Source organism: Triturus cristatus, chromosome 2_1 (genome assembly GCF_964204655.1).
Source record: "Triturus cristatus chromosome 2_1, aTriCri1.1, whole genome shotgun sequence".
In the NCBI taxonomy this organism is placed as follows: domain Eukaryota; kingdom Metazoa; phylum Chordata; class Amphibia; order Caudata; family Salamandridae; genus Triturus; species Triturus cristatus.
Window position 1 is genome coordinate 119425329 of NC_140581.1, and position 16823 is coordinate 119442151.

Here is a 16823-nt window from a genome sequence, read left to right on the forward strand (position 1 = left end):
TTTTACAATGCATTTCACACTGATGAGCTGTCTGTGTGTTTTAGATGTGATCTCAGTGGGTGCACACGTACATGGCTCCTAGAAAACTTTTCAGATTAAAGATAGCGTAAAAATGATTTTCATCATGGAGAATGTAAACCGTCTTACTTTTTACAGGCTCTCTAGATGTGAAGTAGTTCCACAATCTTCTGTAGTAAAGAACTTTTACCGTGATCTCCAACACACCCTGTTCCCCAAAGTCTACCAGTCTATTGGAAGGTATTTCAAGCTCAGCATGGGCTTTAACTGCTCTAGACAGGACGACTGCATCGGTATTGCTGCGATCCATTAGTAACCCAGTGATGCTAGCCGCCAGACACATGTTGGTTGCACCGGTGATAAAGCTGAGCCACCACCGCTGTTTTTGTCCAATGACTTTAGTGTAGAAGATACTCAATAAAGGTCTAGAAACGCCCCCATGGCAACCCCGAACAACGAGGGCGACTATTCTGAATGTCCCAAATGCTGCTCTTTCTGCTTTACTTTGTAAAAGTGTAGAGAGATTTTTGAAAAATTCCACAACATCAAACACATTGCCAGGCTTCCCTCTAATGAACAATACCCTGCCCGTGGAAGCAGAGCTCAAAAACATAATTTGGCCCCACGTTGTGTAGCAACCACTCTACGAGCGTTTGTGTGGTCTTATGAATAGATAAAAACCCCTGATCAAATGAGTTTATGCATTCTAAATTAATATATCTGAATTCCTTGTATTACTATGTAGCGTTAAATCCCTCTACATTTCGCCGGTACCTTCTGACGCTCTCTAAAAGCACCATCTCTGAATCTGCAGGTTTGGGATTTGCGTTGGATGTTGAGCTCTCCGGCAAATCATTTGGGGGGCTGACTCTGATTCTGAGGCAGTGTATTTTTAAGCCTCCTTGTAGTACAAATCCTGGCTTTCTTTAATTTGCTGATTAAAAACCTACACTGTTTGGTGCTATTAGCCCACTTTTGTTTCTTACCAGCCCACCCATTCTTAGGCAGTCCTGCAGAGCCGGTTTGAATGATCTAGGTAGTATTTGCTGAAGATGCCCTCCCTTATTCCCCGGCTACAACCTTTACTTCAAAAACGTCTTTGTGTTCGGTATATCCGTGTTTCTTAGCTTTGACCCGTGAACGCTTGAAACGTCGGGAGCACCTAAGGCCCTCTCCTAAATTTGTGTTTTGGGATCCAATCCGTGCCATTTTAAGATGCTCTGTCATGGTATTTGGAACGTTTGGGGAACTATCTACGGAGTTCTAACTTCTTTTTGGCCGCACAGACTCGTAAGAACCGTTGCACTTTACTAAGGATGTCTTGTACCTTCTTTTTATATTTGGAACTTTGGACTGAATTATTAATAAAGCTGGAACCCCCGCTCTTCAGGAAGCACCGCAGGCCCGTCAAGATGAAATAACCTCTACGTCTGCAATGGCTGGTTTAAAAGATTGGAACACCTCTCTTCTACACCCTCGTACCCTCTGGATTATCTCCCTCAGTCCATCCCTCAAGGGTCGGTTCTCGGTTTCCGTCTTGCACAGTTTTATGGCCTTAGAGTTCAGATTGGTTTTTAGTTTTCTGACAACTTGGTGCATGTCTTTCACACATGACCCTAGTACAGATTTTTGGTTTAAAAATATATATTTCGGGACATTATCCTTGACAATATGGGTGAGGCGTTTATTACCCTTAATATCCCCGAACACCGTTCTCAGGCTACCCTCACTAACACCGTTCTGAAGGTCTGGAATTGGGGGGATCAAAAAAACGCGGTTCCCAATCCGAACACCCAGAGGAGTATCCAACAGCTGCTCCTTAGGACGCCTCGCCACTATACTCTGCTTCAAAGCTCTGATTATGACATACGCTCCATCCTTTACTGCTGTCAGGGTATGTTGAGGGGGTGATGGAAATTTTACACTTGACACAGGGCTGGTGGAATCATACACACCTGGAGATGTAACTGGTGACATAGGATATTGTAAATTTAAATGTTGGTCATAATAACTATGCACGGGTTTGGTGTAGGAAGCGCTAGTGCTGGGAACAGGGGGCTGCTGCACCTCGGGGTCTACATTAGAAGGATTACTGTGAGTGGCTGCGGTGCCGGCTGGTGTTTCAGAACTCGATGGCACCCCTGTCAGGCCCTTGAGAAACCCCGTACCTACATAAGAGGTGTCCGTTTGGGAATAATTGTTTTCAAGCCGTCCATCAACCAGGGTTCATGAGATTTTTATATGCGGTTGTGGCTCATCGGTTAGCCCCCTGAGAAGCCCTATACATACAGAATATGGGTCCTGGTCGGGATGATTATTTTCAAGCCCTTCGTTCCAAAGGCTATGTGAGATATCTATAGTCAGTTTTGGGAATCCTCTGGGGAGCACATTGACATTCACCCTCTCAGACGGTGAACATTTACCTGCATGAAGATTATGAGGACATGGCTGCATGGTTATTGTGTTTTTTAAGGATAGATGTAAAGGGACGGTTTGTAGGTCCGGGACCGTTAGTTTCTTCATCTTCTTCATGGAAAAGCGACTCGATTTTGGTTTGTTTAGCGTAAAATCTACTTCCTGTTTTTTTCACGACCCTGTCTGTTGTGTGTCTGCGGCTGGAAGTATGAACCCTCTGAGGTCTCCTCCCCTAGCCAAAATTGGCCCAACTGTATGCAAGTTCGCTGTATGGTACTGAATTTTGCTGGTAAAGCAGTGTAGGGGTTAGAGGAGAAAGTATCTCTAAGGCCTGCGTTTACAGATTCCGTGTATGGTTTGTTATGACGCAATGGTCATCCATTGCCAATTGCTGGCATAAGGTCATTTTGATGGATCTTTGTGATGTGCTTTAGCAGCCTCAATGTAAGCTTAACTTTCATGGTGCTCCGGCGCTGGTCTTTTTTGTTGGCTGTACAATGAAAACAAACACAAAAATACACATTAGTTAAAAAAAAAAGCCTGAACGGCTCTTTACAACCTTATGATTGTAACCGCCTGTCGAACTATTGCTTCACGTTTTTGATAGGCCTTACTAGATGCTGGAGGAACACAATGCTTGAGGCAAAAATACATTAGGGTTCTTTTGGCGCTACATTTTGTAAAACACACCTGATTTGCCTCCTTGTGGAACCGCTTTCTATATAGCCAGTCTGCCTATAGGATCCAAAGACTTCCTTTTTTAGGTCTCGCGAGCCAAAGGCTCGAAGAGACATTTTATAACTGGGCTTTTCAAAGTGCTGCCGTGGCCTAAAGCTACAGTGCACGTGAGCGTGCACGCGCGCAGCCGCCAATCACTGCTGCGCGCGCACCACTCACGTGCTTGCAGTTGCCACACGCAGCGCTCCCGTCCAAGCGATCACTTTCGCTTTGATCGCGATCGCGATCACTTTCTTTTGCTGCTGGTGGGTGACAGTGTGACAGCTGAGCTCACTTGTTGTCAGATATCTCATGTCTTTCATTGCGATTATTGTGTGTGAGAGTTTGTTTGTGTTAAAATGAATGCCCAGATGGACGGCCCTTGTTTAAGTGCATCTGCATAATGTTTCTAACAGATTAATGAGTAATTTACCGAACGCACCACGCCCACCTCTCCCACGGCTCTTGGACGCAAACTTTCAACATTACAGACGCTGCCCGTCTGGAAGGCTCGTGTGAGGCATCCCGGGAAGGGGCAACAAAGGTGCGCACGTGCGTTAAAGGTTTAACAATGGATTTTACATGGAAAGCACCCAGTATAACGCGTGACAGGGGGACTTTCAAGAGGGCGCTAAACAGGAAAGTACCTTGTGTACACCGACAGTACAGCCACACGTGGAATCTGTGTTAGTCGAATTAGTGACAAGTTGTGACGCTGGCTTTTGCACGTCTGGTTCTTGCATTTCTTCGTGCTGCTGTGCAGACCATCCACAAAACAGACACTGTGGTCGTGGCCCCGCCTTGCCTTTAATGAAGTGAATGGATACAATGTTACAACGAACCTTTAACCAGTGTAGCGCAAACCCTGGTTAAAACGCTGTCGGTTCGTCGCCGCTCACAAGTTACTGGCACGTGTTAATTCACTCATTCATCGGTTGTTCAACACTACATTAGCAAATTGTGAACTGCGGCCCCTTACTTGTGACCGGCGTCCATCTAACCCGACTCCATCACTTCGGACATGGACGTCCGAACCTGCACTCGTGCCACCTCTCTGTTTTTTGTCGGCAGTTGTGGTTCAGTTGTGTCGGTAAAACCTCACCATGTGTTCTGCTGGATGGCGACGAGGCCTGCGCCCCTTCTTAAATCCGCCGACTCCACAGCAACCTTTCTGTCTATAAGAACCTCTGTGCAGCAGTCTGAACCTGTTCCTGTGTTGCTCCGGGGAAACAGAAGCTAGTGTGAACGAACTTCGTTTTCCAAATGACAAATTCAAAACAGATGCTGTTTCTTTTAAGTCTTTCGCGCTGCCTGTATACGCCGTGGTTTGATCCTCGGCAGACTTAGCACGGTTAAGAGTGCTGCAGTTTGAGCTGGAAAACGCCTCCCGCGTTTATATTTGGGAAGGAGCATTTTGCAGCTGCATCGCTCTGTTGCACACTTGGTGCGGGCACTGGTGCCCAAGAATCTGTGGACTTGAGGCATGGGATGATTTTCCAGTTTATAGCACTAGTCCTTAAATAAAACCTAGTATCAACTGTGTGGGAATTTTGACTTGAAAGCGAGCGTGGAAGCATTTGACTGTTTTTTATTTCTATACTTGCCATTGCACACAAGCGTCACGAATTGGAAACAAGCTGAAGGAAAACGAGCAAAGTGCATCTAGCGCAAAATGGGTGGATTGTGTCTCTGTTCTGAAATGTCTTGTGTTCTTTTTGGGGGATCGCGATCCTTCCACAGCAGGGCAGCCATGTCACTAAAATTCAGTCAGAGCTGCCAGTTCTCGCTTGGAATCACACACTTCTTTGTGCTGCCCTTTGACCTGCCCGGGAAGGCATGGACATTGTCACCTGCTTCCTGGGCTGGGCCGGTTAAGGGCTCGCTTCTAACACGACGCACGATAATCTCAGGTTCCTGACAGAACCGACGAAGCCTTTCCTACCTCTAAGATTGGTACTCTAAACCTACTAAACATCAGTAGATAAGCATCTGTTACTAAGTGCTATTTTAAAACGGTCACATTTTGTTTATAAAACATAATTAGTTACCATAGTGACAGAAGATACTGGTTATGCCCCCACCTTGCCTTCCCACGGGTCATATTGCACCCTGTTGCTGGTTTTGCCTACGCGATCTCAAATTTATGTAGCAACTTCATATATCTGATGCCCTCTGTCCCACTCAAAATGGTACTTCACCTCGGGTGTTTCTGGGTGGGAAGCACCAGAGGAGCGGAAGCCAAGCCCGTGGATCTGTTGGCATCTCGGCGCTCTGCCCACGCACCCGCCCCTCTTGCTGCCAGACAAATGAACACAATAATAAAGCAAGTGCTGGGGCGAAATGTTTTTCCAAGGAGCCCAATCTCGGGGCTACTGAATGCCAGGGTTGCCGAATACTAAAGCTGCCTAGTTTTCTTCTTTTATTTCACCTTATGCCTTTGTTTTACACCTCTCTACGCACTCTTTATCTCTTTCATGTTCACGTTCATCACTATCTTCCCACTTTCTGTCATGTTGGGTTTCTCTTAATCTCTCTTTCTCTTTTCTGCCTTTCTATCGCTTACTCTGAATCAAAGTCTGGTGAGAAATTAAGCCTGAGTCCCAAAAATAAACACCGGTGTTTTCTTGCACAAAGTAAACACTGTTTCCTGCCCCTACAACAATCCTGCATTATTCTCCGAGTATTCGGGGAATCTTGCAGATTAGATCTTGTTAGCAGACCGTGCCCCCCCTCCCCCACACACACACACACCACGAGTGCCAAAGGCTCGAAGAGACATTTTATAACTGGGCTTTTCACAGTGCTGCCGTGGCCTAAAGCTACAGTGCACGTGAGCGTGCACGCGCGCAGCCGCAAATCACTGCTGCGTGCGCACCACTCACGTGCTTGCAGTTGCCACACGCAGCGCTCCCGTCCAAGCGATCACTTTCGCTTTGATCGCGATCGCGATCACTTTCTTTTGCTGCGCAGACCCATCCTCCTCTGCCGGCACACCCACAATTGGCAACATTACTAGCGCTTGTTCTCTATCTCATTGGATTCTTACCCCCTTGATTCCTTCTCCCATTCTCTTTCTCTAGACTCTCTCTCATCTTCAAGTTTCCTCTTTCTGTCTCTCACGCAATCTTTCGTTGTCACCCCTCAATCTCTCAACATCTGTGTGTTCCGCTCTCTCTCTTCCTGTATCTTTCGCTCTCAACTCTCTCGCACACACACCATAATTATCTTTCTTTTTCCTGTAATCCTCGCTTCCTCTCCTGGGTCCTTTCTGTGCCTCTCTGTCTATTAATCTTTCTCCCTTCCGTTGTCGCCCACATTGTCTCTTCACCTCTCCCTGTCTCTCCCGCACCGCTCTCATTAACCTACTCACTCTTGTCTTGATTGCTCTCCCACCCTAAACAGTCCCCTTCCACTCACTCCCTCGCTTTCCTGCCCTCACCCCCTCCTTACCTCTCGATGTCGCGTGTTCGAGAAAGACCAGAGGAACATTAAAAGAATTCTATAATAATCTGTAAAAATAAAAAATAACTAGAAAAGTGAAACGCGAACAAACTCAAAAGTAAAAATTAAAAAAACATACACGCGGTTTACTTGTTTTCATCTTCGAAGTCTTAGCCGTTAATTGTGATTTTATATTTGGGGGCCCGCCGTTTCACTCGCAGTAAGAAATTGTCCACCCAAACCTCAATGCTGCCCTTTTCCCACATATTAAAGCCAGGGTTTGATATTACTTATTCCAGCGGTGATAGCTTCGAGGACAGCCTAAGACATACGGAGCGGTTCTGACACGGGCTATGGAGCCGCCCTCACCTGATCAGCGGGCAGCGTGTAGGGCTGCCCACGTCCGGTTTTCTATTGGCACCGACGGTAGTTTAACGCCTTGGAAGGTACAAAAATAAGCAAAATAACCGAAAGCAGGTATTTTCCCCATTGCCTGTACATACTTGAAACAGCAAACATGAGTAGAAAGCACTTTTTTGTATGTGTTCGAGGGAGCCGCTAACGGTCCCGGGCTAATAATTAAAGAAAACAGAGACAGTAAAGTGATGCTATTAATTAATATATACGATTTTGTTTAAAGTCACATTTAGTATCATGCCCGGGCCTTTCACAGACTCTTAACACAACAACACCTGACTGGTATGTTTCCTTTGGGAAGGTGGCAACCCTGGCAGTGTGGTACGTTTCAGGTGCAAGAGAGAGGTCTGAGTTTTCTGACGTTAACAATGGAACTCATTTAAATAACTTTAAGAGGTGTGGCCTTGAGGTTAAGTGCGGATTTCTGCAGCAGGCACCATAGCCCACTGAGCTACAAGCATTTGCAATGCAATAGGTCTTGCACTTACGCAAGTTTCAGCTATTGACATTGCAAATAACAATGCCTTTTATTTTTGTTTTCGTTTTTAAAACATAAATAAAAGGCATTGTCATTAACAATGCCAACAGTTTAAACTCACGTAAATGCGAGACCTATTGCATTGCAAATGCTTGTTTAACAATGTCGCAACCTTTCCAGGACTCATTGAGGCTCCGCCCACCATTTTTGCTCGAGGGTCTACCGTTTCTGAGGTTTGGTATAATTATGCGCTTCCATGGGAACTGTAAAGAAAAATAAATCGCGGTCACATTTCCAATATAATACACCGATTTAGCACACTCTCTGAGAGCACGATGGAGTCTTGGGGGTTTTGGAATGCACTTTTAACCCGTAGCAAACCCATGGTTTAAGCAATAGATTTAATTTGTACAGTTTAGTAAAAACACAGATTTTCACGTAAGCAATGCAACACAATGAAACATATGGCATGGTTCAGCTAATACACGTTTTTTTCAACCCATAAATAAAAGCAGGCACAGTGAAATGCAATGCACTTTAAAGATAAATAAACATGTAAATGCTATAAGTTAGCATTGGTTTTACCTGCAGCGTCCCGCTGCTCACCACACTTCATCTTTAAGCTTTGCTCCATGTTGCGTGATCCCCTCAGGCAAAAGATTTAAAATCAGCGTTTGGCTGCTACTTCTGATAGTGTGTGGTCTTTGGGTTGGCGTTTTATACTTGGTAGAGCTTGCTAACTATGAATGGGCCCATTTTGCTGAGGAAGAGCAACCATCTGTGTTTGGGTTCCATTTTAAAGCAAATGTCAGCTTCTGATTTTGTGAGTGTGTGTGTGTTGGGTGGCGGGGTATGGGACAGCATTGTATACTTAGTAGAGCTTGCTAACTATGTATGGGCCCAATTTCCTGCGGGGGAGGAACCATCTGCGTTGGGGTTCCATTTCATAGCAGATGTCTTTTACTGCGGAGGGGGCACTTTGAGGAGTTGAGGAGTACCAGCCATCTGCATAAGGGTTCCATTTTATAGCAGTCTTAATTGAATTTTGAATTTGTCTACATGTTTTTAACAAAAAACCTATTTAAGTCAAATATGAACCGTCCAAGATAAGACATATGGCTTAGGGAGACAAGGGTGCTGGGGATTCCAGCTGTTTTCTTCCCGAGCCTCTCGTTGAGGAGCCCTCCATTTATTTCATCAAGATTGAATGACTGTGGCTGTCTGAACATGCCCGAGCTTACTTTGTTAGAGCCTCACATGCTATGCACCTTGTGCGTGTTGCACTTTTGCCTGTTACAAAGTCCTAGACACAGGTCAATGGGGCCTGTACCAGTTATGACAGCATCCTAACCACGTTTTAGGACCATGAACACTACGGGTGTTTATGAGGGGCTTTGATTGAGAACGCTGGTGCTGAGACTGAAAGCAAAGCAAAATGCTTGACAGTTGGTTGGCCTCGCCAGAGCACACAGAACAATGGTCATGAATTCCAGTTCCAATTGAAATTACGTGTGAATGTGTGTGAAGGCGGTACACAGTTGTCAAAATATTTACAAGGCAAAAGGAAACAAAGTGATGAAATGTGAGTGAGTACAGTGTATGTTTGGGGATGGTGACATGAGGGAGATGCAAGGAAGTGCATTTGGGGGAGAGTGAAAAGAGGGTGCTGAAGAGGAAAGAGAGGAGGTTGAAAATGTGCAGACGGATAAGATATGTAGAGAAAAAGGGCATACATATCTAACATAAAGCAAACATAACAGAAGGCCAATACGCCTTTCACAGGCCTCAATAATGTTTAATTCACAGTCTCACAATTTAAGAATTGAAACATTTCCAATGTTATTTATTTATAACAATTCATTACTCATTTATCTTAAAGAGCTAACAACCATTGACAAAGCTCCCACTTACAGGTTTAGGTGTATGTCAGTTGTTGTGTTATATATCTGGATTCAATAACATCTCAGAGAGAACTCAAAATTTTGGGAATGACAGTAATTCATTCTGGATGTATACCCTTTTAGAAATCATACACTTTTTTCATCACACTTAAAGGCTTGTCTGCACATATTTGTATGTGACTGATTGCAGCCAGCAGCCGTGGGTGCTTCCCGAAGCCTGGTTAGAGCATTTTCTTCCAAAGTTGATGACACATGCAGTGCTAGACCCTTGGCAAGCCAGCACTTTAAAGGGCCTTAAGATGTCACGCTGTACAATTTGTACGTTAAAGTAACTGGTGAACATATTAATGCAATAGATATGGGGAGGTTTTTAATGTGTTTAATGTTTCAAGACTATATATTCCCACTGCTTTATTAATCCTGCTTTCTCACTAAATTAATTTGCTTTCAAATGCACCATTTGTCAATCTTTTTCAATTTTTTCTCTGGAGGAGGGCCCACCCTGGACTCCACGTTTGTCCACTAAGCGTGCCTGCTTCACTTGCTACATAAACATCATACCTAACTTTTACACCTCACCACTTTCAAATGTCACCAGCCACCGTCACCAGCCGCCACTGAGTAACAATGTTTGCATTTTTATATTTCTCTCTACTCCCCTCTTTATTACTAAACCGGCAGCCACTCTCATTTATGTGTAAGTAATCCCCATTTTGCAGCTACTCCCCCTGTCTCACAAACACTTACTACAAAAACGTAGACCAGCGTGTTCGGAGAGCTCCAAAAATGTCGCAAAGAACTCTGCACAGAAACGTTAGCAGTGGCGGAGGTGTCTGTGAGGTTAGTAAATAGCATTTTGTAGTGCATGAGTAATGCTACTGTGGTATTACTCACGCACTACAAAATGCAATACTACTGTGGTATTACTCCCAAACTACAAAATGTAATACTACTGTGGTATTACTCACATTCTACAAAATACATTTTGTGAATGAAGCCCTCTGTTTCAGCACTTCTCAGGTGCTGACTTTTAAAATCTCCTAAAATCAGTGCTGCTGATGATTATGCTGCATCTGCTGCTGTCGTCACTGCTTTCAAGTAACCGTTGACTTTAGGAGGCTAACTCGGTGTAAGGCCCAGATGAGACGATTAATATGTTAGACTTAGTCATTTATTCAGAAGCTGTGACCTTGTTGTAAGACCAGGAGTCTGATCACCCAAGGCTGTCAAAGCTCAAAGCAGAATACTCTATGCCCTGCTAGGGACCACACTGTCCTTTGGACAACCCAAATGCTCTTTGTAGGTTCAGGGCACCAATGAAATATTCCTGTGCGTGCATGGTGTGCCCGGCCAGCTCTCCTGGCACATTCCATCTCTTGGTTTGTTAATAGCTGCACAGCTCTCCTGCCCTCTAGAGATCTGAAATGGTTATACAACAACAGAAATTCACATTGCAGGTAAGAATAATTACTTCAAATTTGATTCAATTATGTGCCAGATCATTGTTCAATATCTTGTGTCCTGGAGCTCTGGATATACTGCATGAAGATGCAAATCTCACTACTGAGCACTGGAAAGCTGAAAACAGTGCAAATAAGACATCTCTTTTTCTTTTTTTCCGATCCAGGATCAAGCAGGAGTTTGTCCCATCCCCAAGGTAAGGGTGGCTGGAGAGGTATTTATCAACCTAAAGTCACACTCCCAACCAAAACACCATTAGCTTTCTTAAATTAGAAAGATCACTTGGTGTTCTTACAGTAGACCTGGTTTAGTTGTAAAGTGTGGTCTTTGACTACTTGTGACCTAGTTTATCACAAAAACATGTTACGTTTAGCAAATGATATTGTCTTTCTTTGCCTAAATGTAAATATGTTTATAAATTTAAGGTTTCAATAGTTTTTATTGCATTTTGAAAAATAAGTACAGAACTTCAATCGGACTTTCCCATCTTAACTTATACCCAACAAATTAATTCCCAAATTGACTCTCTGCCCTCTTGCCATTTCCTCCACCTTCACTGACAGGAATTGAGTGCATGAGTTCTGTTAGACCTTGTTCCACTCCCTCTTCCTTTTCAGCCATATTGCTCTCTCTACTAGCGCCTAGTGGCCAATTTCCAATAAACCCAGAGCTCGTAATCTTGTAGGACAGTAGAGGCCTCTATTATCCTCATGTAGCTAACGTAACACTAGGTCCCACATGTTTTTTTAACAAGTTGTATCTCCACTTAGTTCCTACACCACAGTTTTTATGAGCGAGGAAGCACCAGAGACATTGAAGCCAGTTTTGTTTAGTTAACGTTATTTCCTATGGGATGGTATTTTAAGTCCCTGCTTCCATTATATACTATGGGAGTGTGTTGCATTAACCTGTGAGCGGCCATGTGTGGTGTTGGACGTGCTCCACGGCTGAGAAGAAGTATATTTATTACTAGTTTGGGGCCTTTTTGGCTGTAGTAACGGTAAGTAGACATAATATCGAAATTTTAATATCGACATACATTAATATCGAGTTTAGTATATCGATAGTATTAAATATCGATGTAATGTATATAGATGTTAAAAATATCGATTTTTAGTGTTGTAAAAAATATAGAATTTTGTAATGTCGACTGTTAAAATATCGTTATGTCAAACTATCGTTATAGTACTTTAATTTAAAATATTTTGGCGTCGATTCTGATCCTGGAAAAACCGGGTACGAACCGTCGGTCGGAGCGTTTTCTCCGTCCGACTCGTACCCGGGAAAAAAACATTACAAACATGGAAGTACGATTCGCACGGAAACACCATTTCCGTACGAGTCGTACAAAACACCGACCGACGAAAATATACATAGAAATGTGATCCGGGGAAAGCGCCGACGTGACGTCGGGACGCTTTCAGGCAGCGTTTCACGAACCAGGAAGTACGAACCGCACCGACGTCACCCCGCACGGATAAAATTCTCCGCCTGCCGGGAAATCAGGACGACGCGCGCAAGGAGCACCTGTACGCGACGGACAGCCATGGACCCGAACCTACGTGTCATCCCAGCCCTCATATCAGTCCACCTGCTCTACAGGAACCGACGCTGAACGCCGCAGAAGGTCAGAACAACACCCAGGGGCAAAGGGGGGGGGGGGGGGGACAGGGGCAGGACACAAAACCCCCACCCAAGTCACAAATCATACATGCCCTGGACATACCTGACCTTCAGGGCCTGGTCACTTCGAGGGGGTGGGGGCGTGTCCAGCAACGGAAGTCTTAAGAGCGTGGGTACGAGTCGTACCACGCCCACCCCTACGTCACCACAATAATGGCGGTACGGCCCGTACCCATGTTCCAAAGGCATGGGTACGGACCGTACCCCCACCCGTGTATGCATGGAGCGTACCCACACCCGCGTACGTATGGAGCGTACCCCCACCCCAACAGTGTATGTACGGACCATACCCCCAACCGTGTATGCATGGAGCATACCCACACCCGCGTACGTATGGAGCGTACCACCACCCCAACAGTGTATGTACGGACCGTACCCCCACCCGTGTATGCATGGAGTGTACCCACACCCGTGTACGTATGGAGCGTACCCCCACCCCAACAGTGTATGTACGGACCGTACCCCCACCCGTGTATGCATGGAGCGTACCCACACCCGCGTACGTATGGAGCGTACCCCCACCCCAACAGTGTATGTATGGACCGTACCCCCACCCGTGTAGGCATGGAGCGTACCTACACCCGCGTACGTATGGAGCGTACCCCCACCCCAACAGTGTATGTACGGACCGTACCCCCACCCGTGTATGCATGGAGCGTACATGGCCAGACACAGGAGGGGTGTGTGCTGAGTCCTCCCAGCAGTGCCCAGACACAGGAGGGGTGGGTGCCTATCACTTCCAGCAGTGCCCAGACACAGGAGGGGTGTGTGCAGAGTCCTCCCAGCAGTGCCCAGACACAGGAGGGGTGTGTGCAGAGTCCTCCCAGCAGTGCCCAGACACAGGAGGGGTGGGTGCAGAGTCCTCCCAGCAGTGCCCAGACATAGGAGGGGTGGGTGCAGAGTCCTCCCAGCAGTGCCCAGACACAGGAGGGGTGTGTGCAGAGTCCTCCCAGCAGTGCCCAGACACAGGAGGGGTGGGTGCAGAGTCCTCCCAGCAGTGCCCAGACACAGGAGGGGTGGGTGCCTATCACTTCCAGCAGTGCCCAGACGCAGGAGGGGTGTGTGCAGAGTCCTCCCAGCAGTGCCCAGACACAGGAGGGGTGGGTGCAGAGTCCTCCCAGCAGTGCCCAGACACAGGAGGGGTGGGTGCCTATCACTTCCAGCAGTGCCCAGACATAGGAGGGGTGGGTGTAGAGTCCCCCCAGCAGTGCCCAGACACAGGAAGGGTGTGTGCAGAGTCCTCCCAGCAGTGCCCAGACACAGGAGGGGTGGGTGCAGAGTCCTCCCACAGTGCCCAGACACAGGAGGGGTGGGTGCCTATCACTTCCAGCAGTGCCCAGACGCAGGAGGGGTGGGTGCAGAGTCCTCCCAGCAGTGCCCAGACAAAGGAGGGGTGGGTGCAGAGTCCTCCCAGCAGTGCCCAGACGCAGGAGGGGTGGGTGCCTATCACTTCCAGCAGTGCCCAGACGCAGGAGGGGTGGGTGCAGAGTCCTCCCAGCAGTGCCCAGACGCAGGAGGGGTGGGTGCAGAGTCCTCCCAGCAGTGCCCACACACAGGAGGGGTGGGTGCAGAGTCCTCCCAGCAGTGCCCAGACACAGGAGGGGTGTGTGCAGAGTCCTCCCAGCAGTGCCCAGACGCAGGAGGGGTGGGTGCAGAGTCCTCCCAGCAGTGCCCAGACACAGGAGGGGTGGGTGCAGAGTCCTCCCAGCAGTGCCCAGACACAGGAGGGGTGTGTGCAGAGTCCTCCCAGCAGTGCCCAGACACAGGAGGGGTGGGTGCAGAGTCCTCCCAGCAGTGCCCAGACACAGGAGGGGTGTGTGCAGAGTCCTCCCAGCAGTGCCCAGACGCAGGAGGGGTGGGTGCAGAGTCCTCCCAGCAGTGCCCAGACACAGGAGGGGTGGGTGCAGAGTCCTCCCAGCAGTGCCCAGACACAGGAGGGGTGTGTGCAGAGTCCTCCCAGCAGTGCCCAGACACAGGAGGGGTGGGTGCAGAGTCCTCCCAGCAGTGCCCAGACACAGGAGGGGTGGGTGCCTATCACTTCCAGCAGTGCCCAGACGCAGGAGGGGTGGGTGCAGAGTCCTCCCAGCAGTGCCCAGACACAGGAGGGGTGGGTGCAGAGTCCTCCCAGCAGTGCCCAGACGCAGGAGGGGTGGGTGCCTATCACTCCCAGCAGTGCCCAGACGCAGGAGGGGTGGGTGCCTATCATTCCCAGCAGTGCCCAGACGCAGGAGGGGTGTGTGCAGAGTCCTCCCAGCAGTGCCCAGACACAGGAGGGGTGGGTGCAGAGTCCTCCCAGCAGTGCCCATGGAAAGAAAAGGGTGCAGTACCCACAGATACAATGCCCAAAATTGTCATTCAGGTGCTCAAAGACCCTGCAGAACACGTAACATGTGTGCGAGGCTGGGAGTACACACATGCATGGTGTGTAAAAGGGAACATGTCCACATGAAGTAACTGCAATATACTCCACACACAAGTACAGTGACCACCAAGGATGCCACAAATGATGCAGGTGGAGACATTGCCCAGCATGCATGGCCAAAGTAGAACGGATCTGTCACACACCAAGGATATGTAGACACAGCTCAGCACAACATTTAGGAAACACCCTGCAGGGAAGATGTCAGGGTCCACAGAGGAAGGAACACACCTTGGGACAATGTCACCATGAAGTAAGAGCACACATGAACAAAGTTATTTCGCAAATACCTTGTGATGGCACACAGATACCAGGGTCCATCCCATGAGCAGCACACCACTACATTTGCCAGACCCCTAACACATTATCCCCACCCCAAACATGGAGCAGCACCACCAACAGCAATACCAGAAAAGCAGTAGTGTGGAAAAGAAAAACAAAATGCTTTATTCAGCAGTCAAAATAAATTGTTATAAATGTCCACTATTTACAAGGCCCATGGGCCAGGCCATCAGCAAAGTCCTGGGGGGGTACACATCGGGACGTGTGTCCCCTAACTTGCCTGCACAGTTCACATGTCCATTTCATCCACAGAAGGGGGGGCATCATGTGGGGGGGAAGGACCAGGCACCGCAGGGACTGGAGGGGCAAGGGTAGGTGTTGTGGGTGCAGGGACGGAGGACTCCACCACAGGGGGTGGGGCAGCGCCAAAGGAGGAGGTCAGAATGGCGCTGCACACGGTTGCAAGGTCCCCCAGCGTATCCCCTGCACCCGAAGGAACCACAGGCCCCAAGGAGGGGGGTGGGGGGGAGGCGGAGGAATGGGTCGCAGCGCCACTGGGGGAGGGTGTGGACAGGGGGGGCACTCAACTACCCTGACCGGGGACTCCTTTGCCCGCTTGCTGGGTGGTGTCACTGTTGGGCTCAGGGACAGAGCGGCCATGAAGGAATCCTTGCTGGATTCGTGGCCAGGAGAGCTGAGGGGAGTGGATTTGGAGGGAGTGGATTTTGCGGAATGCGGACTCCCACTCTGGCTGCGTGACTTACCTTTGCCCCCCGACCCAGTGGGTGTGCCAACCTCACCCTGTATGTGCGTGCCAGGAGGTGTGCGCTTGCCCTGCCCTGCTGGTGTGGTGCCTGTGTCTGGTGGTGTGCGTGCATGCTGACGTCTGGGTGTACGTGGGACAGGCATGGGAGTGGGAAGTGTGGATGGGGCAGGGGTAGGGGGTGGGACGTAGCGCTGCAGGAGACCCACTGCTGCAGTCAGTATCGAGTCGATGGACCTCAGCAAGTTGCGTTGGTCAGACTGCGCGGCTGAAATGCCCTCCAAGTATGCCTCCATCTCGTTCAGCACTTGGCTGTGGCCATGGAGGACATTAAGCGTCGCAGTCTGACCAACCCGCAACTGCCGCAGGATATCCACAGACTCGGCATTGGTGGCAGCAGTAGAGACAGGGGCAGGGGGTGCGGTGCCTGGCAAGAAGGAGACACGTGGTGACCGAGCATGGCGGGAAGGGACACGAGCAAGTGGGAGGCCAGTGATCGGAATGGAGGGGGCGGGTAGTGATGGAGTGCTGGTGTCAGCTGTGGGACCAGCCTCCGCCCCCTCGGAGTGCTCAGCCTCGGACCCGTCTGCGTCATAGTCGGTGGTGGATTGACTGGACAGGTCCCCCGCTGCACTCCCGTCGGCCTCCGTGCCACTCGATGTGCCAGATAACTCTGCACTGATGGCACTGGTGCTCGATCTCTCCTCACGGTCCATGCCAGTGTCTCCCTCGGTGTCCCCCGACGATGCTGTGAGCAAGGTGAAGAGACAGGAAATAATCAGACACCTGTATACATATGTCACATGAGTCAAATCCACATAGGTCACA

The 16823-nt window shown here is 48.5% G+C and overlaps 1 protein-coding gene across 9 annotated transcripts in view; it reads left to right on the forward strand.

The window, feature by feature from the left end:
* LOC146863858 (uncharacterized) overlaps nucleotides 1–16823 on the forward strand; it is a 343419-nt gene that overhangs the window by 138245 nt on the left and 188351 nt on the right. For 8 of the 9 annotated variants that reach the window (XR_014976576.1, XR_014976580.1, XR_014976577.1 and 5 more), the window contains one exon: nucleotides 11015–11044. The exons of the other annotated variant lie outside the window; for it this stretch is intronic. Coding sequence is in view for 3 of the 8 variants with exons in the window: in XM_085640690.1 (XP_085496816.1) it covers nucleotides 11015–11044 (30 nt within the window). In the remaining 5 variants the exon portion in view is untranslated. The remainder of the gene's footprint in view (nucleotides 1–11014; nucleotides 11045–16823) is intronic. 9 annotated transcript variants of the gene reach the window in all.